Here is a 17103-nt window from a genome sequence, read left to right as displayed (position 1 = left end):
ATCATATGTATAGATGCTGTGGCCAATGATTATTAATATCACGTTAACTGATATTGCGAAGCTCCCAACTACATGCGTACATAAATAAAACAAAACAATCAAATTCAGACATCAACAAAATTTATTGCTTAATTTTTTCTCCGTCCCGCCTTCGCCGCTTGTGGTTTACCGAAAGTCTTCCCTTTCGGCGGCCCTTTACCTTTCCCTGGTCCACCTTTACCTTTACCGGGCGTACCTTTTCCTTTCTGAGGCGGCCCTTTACCCTTACCCTTTGGGCCTAAGGGTTTACCCTTTTGGACGCGGTTAGCGTCGTACCGCAAGCGTTTCGTTGTGGATCTAGACGTGTCTGTCAGGTCGTTTGCAAAGTTGCTAAGTTTCTTCTTGGATTTCGCTGCCTTAGGTGCTCCTGGTCCTCTTGGCGCCCTGTCTTCGTCATCGTCGACGGCTCGGATGCGTCGTTGTTTCGTCTTGCGCTTCGCCATTCTTGATTGGAGTAGCGCCACCTAGGATGAAATGAAAACAAATGAGTAATTTTTGACCATAGACAACAACCATAGACAAAAACAGACTGTAGATGGCGCTGTGTGATGAATGATGGGAAAGGATTTGCGGCAATAGACGAAAAGCGGCCGAGCAGCATAATGCAAGTTTACTAATGACCTTAGTCCTTACTTTTATGCCATCCTTAGATAATTATCTAAGCTGTGTCGGTGTCCACCAACCCGCACTAGGCCAGCGTGGGGGATTGGCCGCAGCAGTGGCCCCAGCAGTGGGGACGTGAAGGGTCGTGATGATGATGTAGTTACCTTTTCCATCTCCCTGTTGATGCGGTCTTCAGGCGTGTCCTGCGGCTTCATATTCTTGTTCATCCTCTTCTTCTTCTTGTTGTCGCGGCCGTCGTCATCATCGTCGTCGGAGTCTCGCTTGCGCTTCTTGTTGCCGCCTTTTTGTTTTTCTGTAACAAATTATATTTTTTAGTCTTTGTTTTATAATAAAGGGGACTAAATAGTTCGTGTAGACGTAGAGACGCTTAACAGGCGGGTTAGAGATATTTTTTACGAACAGATTATGTACGAATTACCTAAACCGTATAAATTAAATTAATAAATCACCATAATATGCATTAGTTGGAGCGCGCAATCAATAATTACCTGGTGACCATATTAGAATTATCTGTTAGGATTATTGATGTTACCTAGATGACTAATAAGTCTAGCGAATCTTGGCTATGTAAGAGCACTGTAACACACAAATACCTAACAAATTGGTGACCCGACATGATCTCTCAAACCTAGCTTCCTACTTATCTCCGTCATTAAAACCCTCACCTTTCCCCTGATGCTGCGTCAGCTGGAGCCTCTCCTTCTCCTCGCGCTTCTGCTTGGGCGTCTGGAACCAGGACTGCTGCCGCTTCACCTCCACCGAGGGACCTTCCTCCTTCTTCTCTTTAAGGCTTCCCTCCATCTTGGATGTTTGTTTCTCCATCTTGTTCAGTTGTTTTTCAGCGTACTCTTCGTCGAGGATTGCGACTGTTTGGGGGTAGAGCAGGGTGCTTTGTTTATTTAGTTTAAAAAAAAATTGAATGGGCGATGGCTTAATGCTAATACTAAAGAAGTTTCTAGTAGACATTCTACAAAGGATTAGCGTCAGCTGCAAGCTATCTCACGGTAAATACGTTAATTTATTTTTGTATGATATTGGTATCATAAGCAACAAGCATCATTTAAAAAGTCTGATGTATAATCCTGCCATCTATCGGCTCACCTTAACTAACCACCAACCCATTACAACCAACCTTCACAAGACACATAAATTACCACAAATAACTCACCAATCTCCGGCTCAAGCCTGGCCAATCTCTCCCTATATTTGGCTACAATCTCACTGGGCACCTGTCTGGACTTGACGGGGCGACGCGCGCGCTTCACTATCGTCTTCACTAGATGGCGCTCCGCCTCCCCGCATAGAGACACGGAGACTCCGGCGCGCCCTGCTCGCGCTGTTCTGCCTACCTGTGTGGAAATATGTATTTTAGTGGCTGTTTATATGCTGGGCCTGGCTGAGCCAACCAATGTCATAACGTTTTCACAAAATTCAAATAAAAATTAGTAAAGAAATAGATTAATGCCAACAATGCATTAAGCTTGCTGTAGATAGCCTGGATTTAAAGTCAAGAAGTTCGATCTTGAATGTTTGTAAAAAGTTTGCTTACATAATTATTTTCCACTGTACAAATTTTAAAGATATTTGTTTATATCCCGGAATTCCCACGGGAAAACTTTTTAAGGTGAAGCTGAGCTCGCAAGCACCGCTATGTAGATCAATCATTAAAACATTCCTCAACTAACCCTATGAATATAATGCTCGAGCGTGGCCGGCAGAGTAAAGTTCAAGACAGTCTTCACGCCGGGGATGTCCAGCCCGCGCGCCGCCACGTCCGTAGCCACCAGGACGTCCGCCAGCTCGTCCTTGAACCGCTTGAGCGAGTCCAGACGCTGGGGCTGGTTGAGCGCCCCGTGGAGCTCGGCTACCTGGGGGGAGAAGGGGTTTGATTGGTTAAAGGTGGGTTTGGAGGTTGGTGTACGGTTAGGTTTATTAGTTGGTGTTTATCGTGTGAAGTATTAACTGTGTATTATGTATACAAAGCATATTTATGACTTATAAATTAGTTTGTTGTGGAAAAGTACAGCGGACGTTAGTGGAGACCCTCATGGGACTGCAACAACAGTGTTTGTTATCGAATAAGACAAAGTTTTGGGTGAGGTATGCATTCACCAACATTATGCAATAGTTCGGAGGATTTTAAAACATAAACAATTATAACATGGATTTGAAGGAACCAATGAAAACAACGGCTACATATCCGAGATCTCCACCACAAATTTTTTAACTTTTAGATTTGGTTTTTATTATTAATTTTCTTATATGGATACTAGAAGTCCTAGAAGCTTACTTTTACGTCTACATACCTTGACCCCCAACATCCCCAGTGCTATATGCAGCCTGTGCGCCTGCTTCTTGGTCTGCACGAAGATGACGGCTCGGTCGCGGAACGTGCGGCACACCAGCGCCGCCAATATCGCCTCGCGGTCCGACTCGCGCTCTTTGCGGATCCTGGGGGTAGGGGAGTTTAAAGATAAAGTAACATTTACTTGAAACACTGATAACAACAAAAAATATACAAGAAATAATACAATACAAAACAACAATAAAAATATAGACAATAATTCAATACAAAACAAACAATAACACAAAAGGTTGCTGTCCAGAGCCGCAGTGTCAAAAAATGGGACCACCTGGGAGCTCAACCCAATACAATCTTTTTTGAGTTATAGATGTCGCAGGCAACTGGTTTAATCTCCTGTTTGATTGAACCACTAGCCCGTTCATTGGATGGCGCTGTTCAGTTGTATGACTAGGCCGAACGTTGATTGTACAAGCGTCACAAAACGTCCAACTAGTTAGCTGACTTAAAATCAGTCAGGTGGTGAATAAAACAAATATGGCGTCTAACAGCTAACAGCTGACACAAAAAGCACATATATTGTTACCCCCTTATTCATAGAAAAGTTACAATACGTTTTAACTAATAAACTGTTTTGTCCCTCTCTGTCAAAGAACAAGTTGTACTTTGTCGGAGAGGGACAAAACAGTTTATTAGTTAAAATGTTTTGTAACTTCTCTATGAATAAGGGGGTTAGTTTTTTGCAAATAAATTAGCTTTAAAGTGCGTTATTTGTGTTAAAATAGTGTGACAACATGGATTTACCTATTATTACGCCGCGGGCGAATAGTTTCAAAGAAAAAAAGTAGCGAAACTGGATAATTATGAACAACAATATGAAGGTACGTTTATTGTTATTGTTTAGTTAATTTGTGAGATAAGAGCTTTGTAACATAGTCTTTTTGTTGACTCTTGTCTGGTGATGTTCACCCTAACCAGACATTACAAAGTTGCTATACTATATCCCATTCAACGACTTCGCTGAATGACGTTCAGTCAAGACGTCGAACGTTACAATCAACGACTTGACGAGTTGTCCTTTAGTCATACAACTGAATAGCGCCATCCAATGAACGGGCTAGTGGTTCAATCAAACAGGAGATTAAACCAGTTGCCTGCGACATAGATATGACCTTAAATATAAATTAACCAACTATGATTTGAGACTCAAACATTTTAATTTTACATCGTTATATAATCGACGGCAAATACTAGATCTTTGTGTACTGCATAAGATAATTCATGGGAAGTTGGATACTAATATTTTACCGAATATACACTTTAATTGCCCTAGACGAACCCCTCGTAATATAAAACCTTTTTTTATACCGGGTCACAGAACAAACTCCACAGTTAATACACCAGTACACAGAATGTGTCAACTATATAATAGTTTAATCAGCAGTCATAATCATATTGATATATTTGGGTCATCACTACCTGGGTTCCGTTATGCAATAAAATTGCTTTACAATAATGAATGAACACTTGTTAAGTACATAATTAAACTACTTATAATATATACCTACCTAATTACGTTGTTTGTATGCCAATATGTACTGGCTTAGAATTAGAACTAACCTAATTAATGATTTAGTTTAACTAGTTACCTCATAGATTTAAAATTAAGTTTAAAATATAATTACTAACCTAAACAAATGTTTGTGTAGCAAACTACTCTAGCATGTTTTTGTTACATAGTTTTGGACTGTTATTTACATTAAGATCCACAAGCATGAATTTATAAGAATGTGTTAATAACAATCTGTTTTTGTAACTTACAAATAAATAAATAAACAACAAACATAATCTTCAAAATCGGTTCATAAACGGCGGAATTATCGGTGAACATACATAAAAAAATAAATATATATAAAAAAAGATCCCGACGAATTGAGAACCTCCTTCTTTTTTTGAAGTCGGTTAAAAAGGCAAGAGCTGAGCATGTTCTGTGGATAATAAGGCTACAGCGCTTGGTTTCGGTTTTCAGCTGCCCCGTATGACGTGGCCTCACCCTGCACCTCCAAAGAGACCTAAAGATTACCTTTTATGAATCAAATTATCTATATTTCTGTGGCCTTACCTAACAAACTCCTGCCTCAAGTTGAACGCGACATCCTTGTTGGAGTGCAGAAACAGCTTGACCGGCCTCTGCAGCGACACGGCCGCCAGCTCCTTGACCTGATCACATTACCAAGCTTATATATTTATGAAGTTGCAGTATTCGTCAAATTGAATTTATATGTAAATAGATTGAAGGCGCCGACACACTAGCGGATGCGGCTTACGGACGCGTCTGTCAGCCAACCAGCGCGAGCGATCTGGCACGAACTGTCCCAAAAGACCGTGCACACTATCAGTCGCGGCTGACAGCCGCGTCCGCTAGTTTGTCGGCGCCTTTACAACGTTAAAGAGTTGAAGGCATGAACATTAACTATGTGTATTCTCGAGGAGGACAGCTCTCTTCGATAATAGTATATTTGGAATGTCCACAAAAATCTTTAACCAGTTACAGTGAAACTATAAAGTCCTGAAATTAAATGAGGGCACTGCTATCTTTCATGTAGCAACCCTATATAGCGAAACATAACTGACTTTGATACTTGAAATTTTGCCTGTTAACTTCCTACCTATTTATGTATTTTAAAAACAACTTACCATCCACAAAAAAGCTCTTATACAAGCTAGAAGGTGTTAATATGAAGGCTAATAGTGAAACCAATAAATATTTATTTAGATAACGTTATTACAACTGTATGAAAAAACTGGATCTATTGACGAAGGGCACACAGAGTAAAGACATCAATTTCTCTTTTTGGACGGCCAGTTCAGTTTCTTCCAGGAGTTAGAAATATTCCATATTTTGCCCTCTTTGGCACGCTGGTCCGATATAACTATAAATTAAAATAAAAAAATCTTTTTGAGTTACACAATGCCACCTAAATTCACACAATGTGAATTTAGTAAGTAAACAAAAAATATATCTTCAAGTATCAAAATGTTAAGGTTTGACTCAACTGAAACCAGATGAAACCTACAATCAGTGGTATGTAAACAATGTTCGATTTGGGCTGTAAACCTAGGTTTATCGATAAATGAAGCGTTGGTACTAATAAAAAATGAGTTATTACAATTTGTACAATGTAACATACCCGTCATAGACGCTGTGCGAGCGTAAACATCCTCCAAATTCGACAAAATGTGTCCAGCTTGATGTTCCGCTACACATTGTATAAAAACTCGATAAATAACTTCACTAGCTTGACTACGAATATTTTTCTTCATCTTCCTAATTGCAACCAAGCATAAATTGTTGCTTTTATCAAGATTATCCTTATAATTAATAAGAAAATTCAAAAATCAGCCAACTGCCTATTGACATAAACAATTGTTATGACTTTTATGTTTCTTTTCTAATGGTGCCAGGCTCCTGAAAATTTTAGTTCCTCAAACATTAATTTCAGGACTTTATAGTTTCACTGTACCGCAAGTTATAAGAGAGACGAATAATATGATTCAGTTTAAAAATCAAGTAAAAAAACTTGTAGTAGAAAAGAAATATTATAATCTACGTGAATTTTTTGCTGACAATTTGTAAAATAATATGTTATTAATTTTATAATTTTATTTGTAATGGTACGCATGCACCAAATACTGATGTGATCATATTTGTACGCCCCCAAACGCAGGATGTAGCTGTACTTATAAATTCTTTGATAACTTGCCATTTACCTATACATTCATGGAAATAAAATATATTATATTATATTCTATTCTACCTGCTCGCTCATGGTGGCGGAGAACAGGAGGGTTTGTCGTTTAGGCGAGCACTGGCGGATGATCTCCTTCATCTGTTCCGCGAAGTACTCGTCTAGCATTCTGTGAGGGGAAAGAGAAATTGGGTTAGTTACATAGAAAGGTATTTCACTTTCCTTCATTTATTTTGTTATAGTAAATAAGGGGAGATAATATTTTTATGTAAGTATTGCTAGATTTATACAGGGTGTTAAAAAAAGTGGTATAGTGAGCCGAAAGAGGTTTACTCAGTTCGTCATCCTAACTAATATTATAAATGCGAAAGTAACTGTGTCTGTCTGTCTGTATGTCTGTCTGTCTGTCTGTTACTCTTTCACGCCAAAACTACTGAACGGATTTAAATGAAATTTGGTATACATATGGTCTAGACCCTGGGAAAGAACATAGGCTACTGTTTATCCCGGAATTCCCACGGGAAAACTTTTTAAGGCGAAGCGAAGCTCGCGGGAACAGCTAGTAATTACTAAATTTTGGAAAATAAAACTGATTCCGCATGCTTAATTGCCTGCCAAGCGCGCTATGTGCTGAATGTAAGATTTGATTATTTAGGCTGTCCTATTCCATCAGTTTGCTGTGTCCCTCACCTGTCAGCCTCGTCCAGCACCAGCACCTCTATGGAGTGCAGTCCGAAGGAGGGCGTGTTGCGCAGGTGGTCGATCAGCCGGCCCGGCGTCGCTATTACTACATCTAGGTTGCTCCACACCTTTAGAATAATAACTAGTATGCCCACACTTACATACTACTGCGACCCTTGGCAGCTATATCACCGTGCGTCTAAGAGCGTCTTTATCAGAGTGGCTGAAAGCGTCTTTATATCCGCGCCTTGCCTCGCCGGCTAACCTAACCTGGCTGGATGTCTTTGTAGACACTATTTTAGACGCGCGTCAACACGGGCCTCTTTATAGACGCACGGTTTTACTTTAATATGCTGCCAACTATGAAACATCCCATCATTATAATGATGATTGATGATAATGATGATGCCCTCACCTATCAGCCTCGTCCAGCACCAGCACCTCTATGGAGTGCAGTCCGAAGGAGGGCGTGTTGCGCAGGTGGTCTATCAGCCGGCCCGGAGTCGCTATCACTACGTGCCACTTCTGCCCCGCACTTACAAACTACCCCATACTTAGGTATTACCAGTGACCAGGGCAGCTATATCGCCGCGCGTCTTTAAAGCCGTGCGTTTATGTACCAGCTGCCAATTATGAGACATTCGATCACTATGATGATAATGATGCTCTCACCTGTCAGCCTCGTCCAGCACCAGCACCTCTATGGAGTGCAGTCCGAAGGAGGGCGTGTTGCGCAGGTGGTCGATCAGTCGACCTGGAGTCGCGATTACCACGTCTGGGTTGCGGCGAAGCACGCTTTCCTAGTAAAATTAAATGATTATATTCAGGAATTTCAGGCATCAATAAAGTCTGCGGAACTATTAGCGCCCTCGCTACGTTCGGGGTTAAGCAGTTTTTAATAAAGAGGGGGTTGTTAAGACACAGTGTTTAATGAATTAAATAGACGAAAGTAGAAAAAGAGAGAAGAAGAGGCAGAAAATAGACGGGATATGTTATTAAATGTCCAGTATATGACATTATCCTTTGAAACCTGCCTTTCGAGTAAGGCAGAGCATGCATTGCTAACCATATTTTGCGGGAATGGCGTATTTTAAAATTCTCACCTGATATTTGACGTCGAGTCCTCCCACCGACAACCCCACGGTCACTGTCGTGAACTGAGTCAGCTGTCTGGTCACTGCGTGCACCTACAACAAAAACAATATGGTCACTACAAAAAAGTTTAATGGATATCTATCTAGAAATGGTGTATTGGCAATATGGGTGAGTAAAAAACGAGTAGAACACATGGGATTAAGACTCTAAAAGTCAGTTTGATACCGCGCTATAGCTAACAACGCCATCTAGTACAAAGTTGTCGAACTAGTCTCCGCAGCATCCAACAGATGGCGACACTAGTCCCATTACCTGAGCGCCCAGCTCTCTAATCTCTAATCTTTTATCTCACGGAATTCTGACAGTTATCAATTTTTGACATGTCAGAGATCACAAACCTTTTTTGGCTGGGTACTTTTTTCAATACGAGTCTGAACATCAGTTGTATCCGGACAATTTTCTATATTATATTTTTAAATATTTAGAATGATGGTCTTTACGCTAGGCGCAAAAGAACCACGAGGACGCTGCTTTCTGGGAGAGAGAAAGTCTGACTCTTGTGCTCTGTCAGATGGGGCCACTTCCTGGGAAGGGCCAGGTTGTGGCTCCATAACGTTTATAAAAATCAACAAACAATCATAACACGAAAGGTCAACCATAAGAAACCGGCAAAGAGCCAGTTCGACTCGCGCACTGAGGGTTCCGTACAAGTCTACTTACCTGAGATATTTTTTCTTTTAATTTCATCATTATGTACATCTATATGAAATATTAGCTTGTTATCTTTAACCGTTTCTGAGAAAAAGGGTGGTGACAGACAGACGGACAACAATAAGGGTTTTTTCATTTTCAGGTACGGAACTCTAAAAAAGAATAGTAACAATCGGATCAATGTTTTCCGAGATATTCGTGGACAAACATACATACCAACAAACATATAAACATACTTATAAAATAACATTTTTCATATTTGTTTATTAGGCTTAATGGATTGTCATATGTTAATATGGTGCAGACGGAATCATGCAGAGAGTATGCAGAGAGTAAGCAGCAACAGTCGACGTGGAATTGAATGGGGAACCTTCAGTGTATTGGAGGATTTAGACTACGCCGACGACCTCTGCCTGCTAAGCCACACACATGCACACATGCAAGCCAAGCTCGATGCTCTCAGCCAAGAGGCGGCGAAAATAGGCCTGAAAATTAACATCCGGAAGACCCAAGAGATGCGAACAGGTGTGCAGAATATGACCCCGCTGCAGATCGGTGGTGAGGCAGTGGAACGCGTTCACAAATTTACCTACCTCGGCAGCGTTGTCTCAGAAACAGGAGGTACAGAAGAGGACGTCATTTCGTGGATTGCCAAAGCCCGAGCTACGTTCGCGCAGTTGCGACCAATATGGCAATCACAAAAGTTAACCAGAAGAGTCAAACTGAAAATATTCAGGTCAAACGTTAAGTCCGTGTTGCTATATGGTTGCGAAACGTGGAAGGTAACCAAAGCCATCTCGCACCAGCTTCAAGTCTTCGTGAACCGATGCCTTCGACGCATACTCCGAATATACTGGCCCAATAAAATCTCCAACGACCAACTGAGAGAACGGTGCCACGATACCCTGATCGACCAGCAGATCAAGCGACGCAAGTGGAACTGGATTGGCCACACCCTCCGAAGAAATTCTGACCACATACCCAAACAGGCGATGGATTGGAATCCGCAAGGAAAGAGAAAGCGTGGCCGTCCCAAGCAGACCTGGCGACGCACGGTAGTGGACGAAGCGAAAAAGATCGGGAAGTCTTGGAGTGAAATCAAACGCGAAGCTCAAGACAGGTTGCGATGGAGAGTCACTGTGGACGCCCTCTGCCCCATCCAGGGGACATAGGATATTAAGTCAATATGGTGCAGTTCCAATAATCTTACATAGGTACCTATATACCGAACATATTATGTACTTACCGAATTGAGAATCTTTTATTTAAAATCGATTAAAAAGGTTTGTTATCCCTGAATTTAGTAGCAAGTGATGCCACGCTAAAGAATAAAATAAAGTAATTAAAATTAATTCGATACAATGGTCGTGAGTCGTGATTTTACTTAATATTATAAATGCGAAAGTTTGTGAGTACCTATATGTGCATGTATGTATGTGTGTACCTTTGTTACTTCTTCACGTCAAAACAACTGAACCGATTTTAATGAAATTTGGAATGGAGTTAGCTGACACCCTGGATTAACACATAATAGCTTATGTGTTAATGCAATTCCGCGATAAAAAGTAGCCTTTTTATCGCGGAATTCCCACGGGAAAACTAATTAAGTTGAAGCGAAGCTCGTGGCAACATCTAGTATTGAAATATTTGTTATTTTTGTATAACTTACTTCACTTGAGCAAGTAAATATTTAGATTTATGATTTTCTATGAAAACATAAAAAAAAATATTGCTCTTAAATGGATCCAAATTTTACCTTTTTTCGGTGAAGAGCTTTTTTAGTGGTATCACTAATAAAATGTCAGAATTCCGCGGAATTAAAAATTAGAGTATAGTGGGTACCAGCACCAGCACCCTCGTCACTCTGTCTCCTTCAGCAGCCTTATTTATTTATACACTTTATTGTACACATACAAATAAAAACATAAAAGAGAACAGTTACAAATCAAAAAACACAAACGTATACAAAGGCGGGCTTATTGCCAAAAAGCAATTTCTTCCAGCCAACCTTCGACTGGGTGAAAGAAAAATGCCATTAGATCCCTTAACTAATTTGAGTAGGTACAATTATCAAACTGAACTTAGCCTATGATTTAAACCTAACCTTAAATTATCATTGAATAGATTACAACTACTTACAACATAAAATATACTTATAAAAATAACATCATACTTATATATAAATAATACTACATAAATATAAATACATATATATATATATATACCTATTTTACCTGCCAACCTAATGATTCAAAATAGTGATGCCTGACATTTTTTTTAAAAGTTGCCATTGATGGTGACTGTCGCACTCCCTCTGGCAAGGAGTTCCACAAACAAGCTGCCTTCATTGCGAATGAATCGCTATAAGAGGCGGCATTATGATCAGGAATGCTCAACAATTTGTTCTCTACCGACCTCAACGCTCTGCCCTGAGAATGAGAACACAAAAACGAAAACTTGCACTTCAGGTATTGGGGAGATGAGGGGTTATTTAAAACACTGTACAATATGTTGAGAATGTGAGTATTCCGGCGAAGGCGAATTGGAAGCCACTGTAATTGAGCTCGATACTCAGAAATGTGATCATATTTGCGCAATCCGAAAATGAATCGGATGCACAAGTTCTGGAGACAGCCGCAGTCTTGTACAGCAGCCGCTCCAGGATGGGCAGCATGTACGCCGCCGTCTCTACTCTCACAACTAGTAAACTGACGCGACGGCAATAGACAAACTAAACGTAATGTCAAAAAGGTCTAAGCACCACAGTTATCCGCTAGCGGTATACAGCACTTGTGCCAATAAGAACGGCGGCAGCGAATAAATATGCGGTTTGAAGTGGCCTTAACCGTGCTAAAGTTAACAACGCCATCTGGTACAAACTGGTCAAACTATAGTCTCCAACAGATGGCGCCACTGGTCCATTACCTGTGCTCCCAGCTCCCTAGTAGGCACCAGCACTAGCACCCTGGTGACTCGGTCGCCTCCGGCTGCCTTGTACAGCAGCCGCTCCAGGATGGGCAGCATGTACGCCGCCGTCTTGCCCGTGCCCGTCGCTGCGCACGCGCATATGTCTTTGCCTGGCGGAAGGTTATGTTAATTATAGTATAACAACTATCAGTTCCCACGAGCTTAGTGAAATTATAAAGGCACAGAAGACCCTTTCATTGATAAAAATAAATCTAGAATCATGAACACATACCCAACAAAGCAATAGGTATAGTGGCAGCCTGGATGGGTGTCGGATGGACGTAGTTCAGCGCTCCTATTGCCTTCAGCAGCGGTCGAGACAGGTTCATCGTGTAGAAAGAGGCCTGCTCGTCATATTGAGGCGCCTCCTCGAAGAAGTCTGAGTCGTATTCTATTTTTGGACCCTCTTCTTCATCTTCCAATTCCTGAGAACAAAAAAAGAATATATTTATTTAGAAGCAAAACAGAAAAAATGCATTGGTTTTCTGTAGCCAAATAGTTTCTCAGCTCACCATAATTATCATAAGGCTTTACAAAGATTGCAAAAGGGACATTGATGAATGCTTGTAGGCAGTAGGATGGTAGGTTAATGTTGTAGGACTTTTTGTTAAATATCAGATAGGTATATTTAATTTAACCAATATATTTTACCTGTTTGAGTTTTTCTTTCTTTGTCAATTTCTTTTGTTTCACTTTGATTTCATCCCTTTTGAGCTCATCATCAGATATTTCTATGTCATCCACATTTTTGTCATCTGGAAATTTAATTACCAAATATTATTTATCATAGAAAGTAATAGAAAAGTTGTACCAAAAACTTAATCAAGTTTACATAAATGGACAACATTTCATTTTCTTTACCCTATATTTTTATTAGCTATTCGGAAAGTTTATAAAAAATTTGAGGACCCGTATTTTTTTATTTTGTATATACCTTAATTTTTGCATGTTATTTTTAACTTTAAAGTTAATTATTTTAAAACCGGAAGTGACGTCACATATTATGCTCAATTTTTATTTTTGTCTATTGCCATTAGGGTTTCGTTCCCGTGTTCCCGGGAATTCCCGTTCCCGGGAATTCCCGGGAAATTTGTCATTCCCGAAACCGGGAAAAAAAATAGCATTCCCGGGAATTCCCGGGTTTGATTTTTAATCGATCCTATGCTATATTTTCATCTTTATTTATCTGTTTCTCCTGTTGTCTCCTACCTTAAACCAAAAAAAATATCGGCAGGCTAGTCGTCTACGATCAGAAACTCGGTTTTGTTGTAAATTATAGGAAAATCATACGTGTTAGCGTCAATTCACACGTACCACAACCACACCACGTCGCAGCGACATAATGTGGTCAAGCTGTGGTTACGTGTGAATAGTGTGACAGCGGCTTTTTGCAGTTGCGATGTGGCAGCGACAAAATGTCGATGTGGTTGTGTTGTCGCAGTCGTTGCGATGTGGTAACCACGTGGTCGTATGCAGTTAATAGGGAGAGAAAAAGAAAGAAAGAAAGATACATTTATTTGACACACTGAGACAGAATAATAAGACAGAAAAAGAAAAAAAAACAACAACAAAATAAAGAGAATACTTACATAGGTTATAATAAGTGTGGAAAGAAGTAAATAAATAGTGGGTGAGACAGTGTTTGTGTAAGGTATATAGATAAAAATGTAATATGTACAATCTGTATCAAATGTATATAATAAATATTAAATATTAGAAAAGGTAGAATAAGTAGAAATACAAAACATAAACTAAAAGTAAATAAAAGTGCACAATAGTAGTAGGTGGTATTAGCCGGTACACAATGCCAGCCGATCATGGTACCGCATACCTACTTATAAGCAGTGGCGGGTAGCCATTATGAAACGGCACCCACAGCCTGCAGCGTGAAAATAGAGCAGGTGGCCGCGGTGCCGCCGCCGAGTGGCGGCGTTGCCGACGCGATGTGGTTGTATTACACAGGTGGTCGATAACAACGGCAAAATGTGGCACGTGTGAATTGGATTATTCCTTTTCAATATAAAATATACGCCCGACCACGCGGCATGGTTGTGGTGTGGTTGTGGCTGTGGTGTGGTTGTGGTACGTCTGAATTGACCCTTATTGTTTTCGCGCAGCTGCATTGCAAATATAAATGACTCATCTACATCACCTTGTTTCACCTCTTCCTGATTCAATATTTTCATCTTTATTTATCTATTGGTCCTACCGCCTACCTAAAACTAAACAATTGATCGGCTTTTACATATGTGACCAAAGAGTGTGTAAAAGCTAACGCTAGTGTGACGCCTGTCATATTTTTTTTATGTCCGTGTTTATCCTAACTAATATTATAAATGCGAAAGTAACTGTGTCTGTCTGTCTGTCTGTCTGTCTGTCTGTCTGTTACTCTTTCACGCCAAAACTACTGAACGGATTTGAATGAAATTTGGTATACATACGGTCTAGACCCTGGGAAAGAACATAGGCTACTTTTTATCCCGGAATTCCCACGGGAAAACTTTTTAAGGCGAAGCGAAGCGCTGTCTGTCTGTTACTCTTTCACGCCAAAACTACTGAACGGATTTGAATGAAATTTGGTATACATACGGTCTAGACCCTGGAAAAGAACATAGGCTACTTTTTATCCCGGAATTCCCACGGGAAAACTTTTTAAGGCGAAGCGAAGCGCTGTCTGTCTGTTACTCTTTCACGCCAAAACTACTGAACGGATTTGAATGAAATTTGTTATACATACGGTCTAGACCCTGGGAAAGAAGATAGGCTACTTTTTATCCCGGAATTCCCACGGGAAAACTTTTTAAGGCGAAGCGAAGCTCGCGGGAACAGCTAGTTTTTTATAAAATTACTAACGCATAGAAAAAACCAAAATAAGAAGTAGGTTGAGCGATAAATCGTTGAATGAATTAATTTTTCTAAAACATTACCTCAAGTGTAATTAATTTTCTATTTTAATTATATGTGTATTTAATAATATATAATATTATTTTCAAACTGTTAGTTTATTAAATACCTTTGTTATTGTTTAATTTACAATTAAGAAAAACAAATGATTTGGCATTTAAAACAAACCATTATAATTTTGGTTGTTAATTTATCTGACTGTTGCTTTTTTCTACTTATACGAGTGATAAAAGTATATTTGATTTAATTGTAAGTGTTTTAATAGACTTTTAACACCCGAAAATAGCAAAACCAAGCATTTAAAATAAATTCCCGTTTCCCGGGAATTCCCGGGAAATCTTGAAAAAAATTCCCGTTTCCCGGGAACAGAAAAAGGTCGGGAAAAACGAAACCCTAATTGCCATAGTTTCGAAAAAAAAACATAAATGACACTGACAAGTGACATTTAAACTTTGTTTACATGCCAACCAACAAATGGGTCATTTTCAAATGACATTGATATCTCTGATGATACTAAAGTACTTATCATGTAAAAAAATAAGCAGAAGCATTTTTCAGAAGCATTTTTTCAGCTGTGTAGGCGGTGGCATGCTCTGGGACATATTATATAGCGGTCATCTCTTAATAAGTACTAACCATTTTATAAGATAAATAAAAAAAATAGTCAGAAAGTGTCAGAACAGAATTTATGAAAATGACCCAAATAAACAACAACGTCACGATAAAACGTCAACGTCAATCATAAATGAAAGTGACAGTTATTTTGTTTTTAAATCTGTAGGCTTTGATCATCAAAAAGCATCGCACCTGATGCATGACGTCATCAGCACTTTTTTACTATTTTATGATTTTCTCAAAAATGATACATCCAAAAAATACAAAAACATTTTTTTTGTGGCCTTTAGAGCTAAATCTCGAAATGGTTTTCGATTTATAGCAGCTTTAGTTTTTTGAAATGTTGTCCATTGTATACACAATATGAAAGTAGACTAGTAGTTCACTTATTTGTCTAAAAACAAAAAACTTTATTCATACAGAAAATATGAACTTGTCTAGCAAACAAGATATTCCAAACAAACTCAAAGGTAAAGGTGTAGTTACCTCCTCCACTCTCCACATCCGAGTCAGTGTCCACATCATCAGCATTGCCGTGCACCTTCACCTGAGCCCGTCTCCTCTCAATCTTATCATCAAGGGTCCTTTTCACATTCCTACGCACATACTTCTGCAGGTTATCCCACGGATTCTGGAGAATATACAAAAGGAGTTAGAAAACTTTTATAAAGCACCTCAGTCTTTTGTTTGTGTTATAAAGAACAAGCTAAAATATTCATAATGTAGTATATATCAGTCTATAAAATTACTATTATAATAGCAAATATCATATTGTTTCTTTATTTACAGACATCATACAATTTGGTACTTATAAGGGATGGTATTACCATTTACAAATACATAGATCAGTAATAATGTATAAGTACTATACCTTGTTGTATTCCTCGACAGATGACACAAATTGAAATTTTGGATTGATGTCAGCCTTAGCTTTAACTTTCTGTTTGGAGGGTTGATACTGAAACAGTAAGGAAAGGTAAAAAAACAGTTTGCGCTAGGTTATGGAAACATCATTGTTTCTTTACGAAAAACCTTATTAATTTCGGTTCAGCCAAGGGTGAGATGATTATAATAGTCTATTTATCTATTTTAACCTTTAAAATGCTGATAATTTAGCATTTGTTAGTAGAAATACCTAAAACTATATTGTAACTTGGGTGTAAAACTTTACCTCAATTTCAACATCGGATTCTTCCGAGAAATCCTCTACTTCTTCTCCATCCTTGATGGTTCTTATGAGGCCAGGGTGGCCTTCAATTAATGGTAATCCCATAATGAGTTACTAGACAAGCATTTTATGGAAAAACAGAAAATAATAAACCAAAACAGATACACCACACGACTATTTTAAGGTTATCCTTCAAACTCACATGTCTATTGTATAGTCTGTGCACTGTAGATGATTAGATATATTCT

The 17103-nt window shown here is 39.3% G+C and overlaps 1 protein-coding gene across 1 annotated transcript; it reads right to left on the bottom strand.

The window, feature by feature from the left end:
• Nucleotides 1-98: 98 nt before the first annotated feature.
• Nucleotides 99-17064, bottom strand: LOC105395491 (probable ATP-dependent RNA helicase DDX27). Its single transcript, XM_048628211.1, has 16 exons — nt 16859-17064; nt 16559-16645; nt 16174-16318; nt 12820-12923; nt 12401-12593; nt 12127-12278; nt 8499-8582; nt 8068-8195; nt 6784-6883; nt 5088-5185; nt 2970-3114; nt 2349-2531; nt 1832-2012; nt 1329-1529; nt 807-955; nt 99-503 (listed from the first exon to the last, which is right to left on the bottom strand). The coding sequence occupies exons 1-16, from the start codon at nt 16958-16960 to the stop codon at nt 129-131; spliced, it is 2427 nt and encodes an 808-aa protein (XP_048484168.1). The 5' UTR covers nt 16961-17064; the 3' UTR covers nt 99-128.
• Nucleotides 17065-17103: the final 39 nt, after the last annotated feature.

The sequence above is a fragment of the Plutella xylostella genome, chromosome 20, assembly GCF_932276165.1.
Source record: "Plutella xylostella chromosome 20, ilPluXylo3.1, whole genome shotgun sequence".
NCBI classification, from domain to species: Eukaryota; Metazoa; Arthropoda; class Insecta; order Lepidoptera; family Plutellidae; genus Plutella; species Plutella xylostella.
This window is presented reverse-complemented; position numbering and strand designations above follow the sequence as displayed.

Bases quoted from the DNA above. Each gene is read 5' to 3' on its own strand.
- LOC105395491 (XM_048628211.1), bottom strand. From the start codon at position 16,960: ATGGGATTACCATTAATTGAAGGCCACCCTGGCCTCATAAGAACCATC. The intron at 12,924-16,173 runs GTAACTACACCT...TTAAATTTCCAG, and splicing joins GGATGTGGAGAGTGGAGGAG to ATGACAAAAATGTGGATGAC. The intron at 1,530-1,831 runs GTGAGTTATTTG...ACCCCCAAACAG, and splicing joins CAGGCTTGAGCCGGAGATTG to TCGCAATCCTCGACGAAGAG.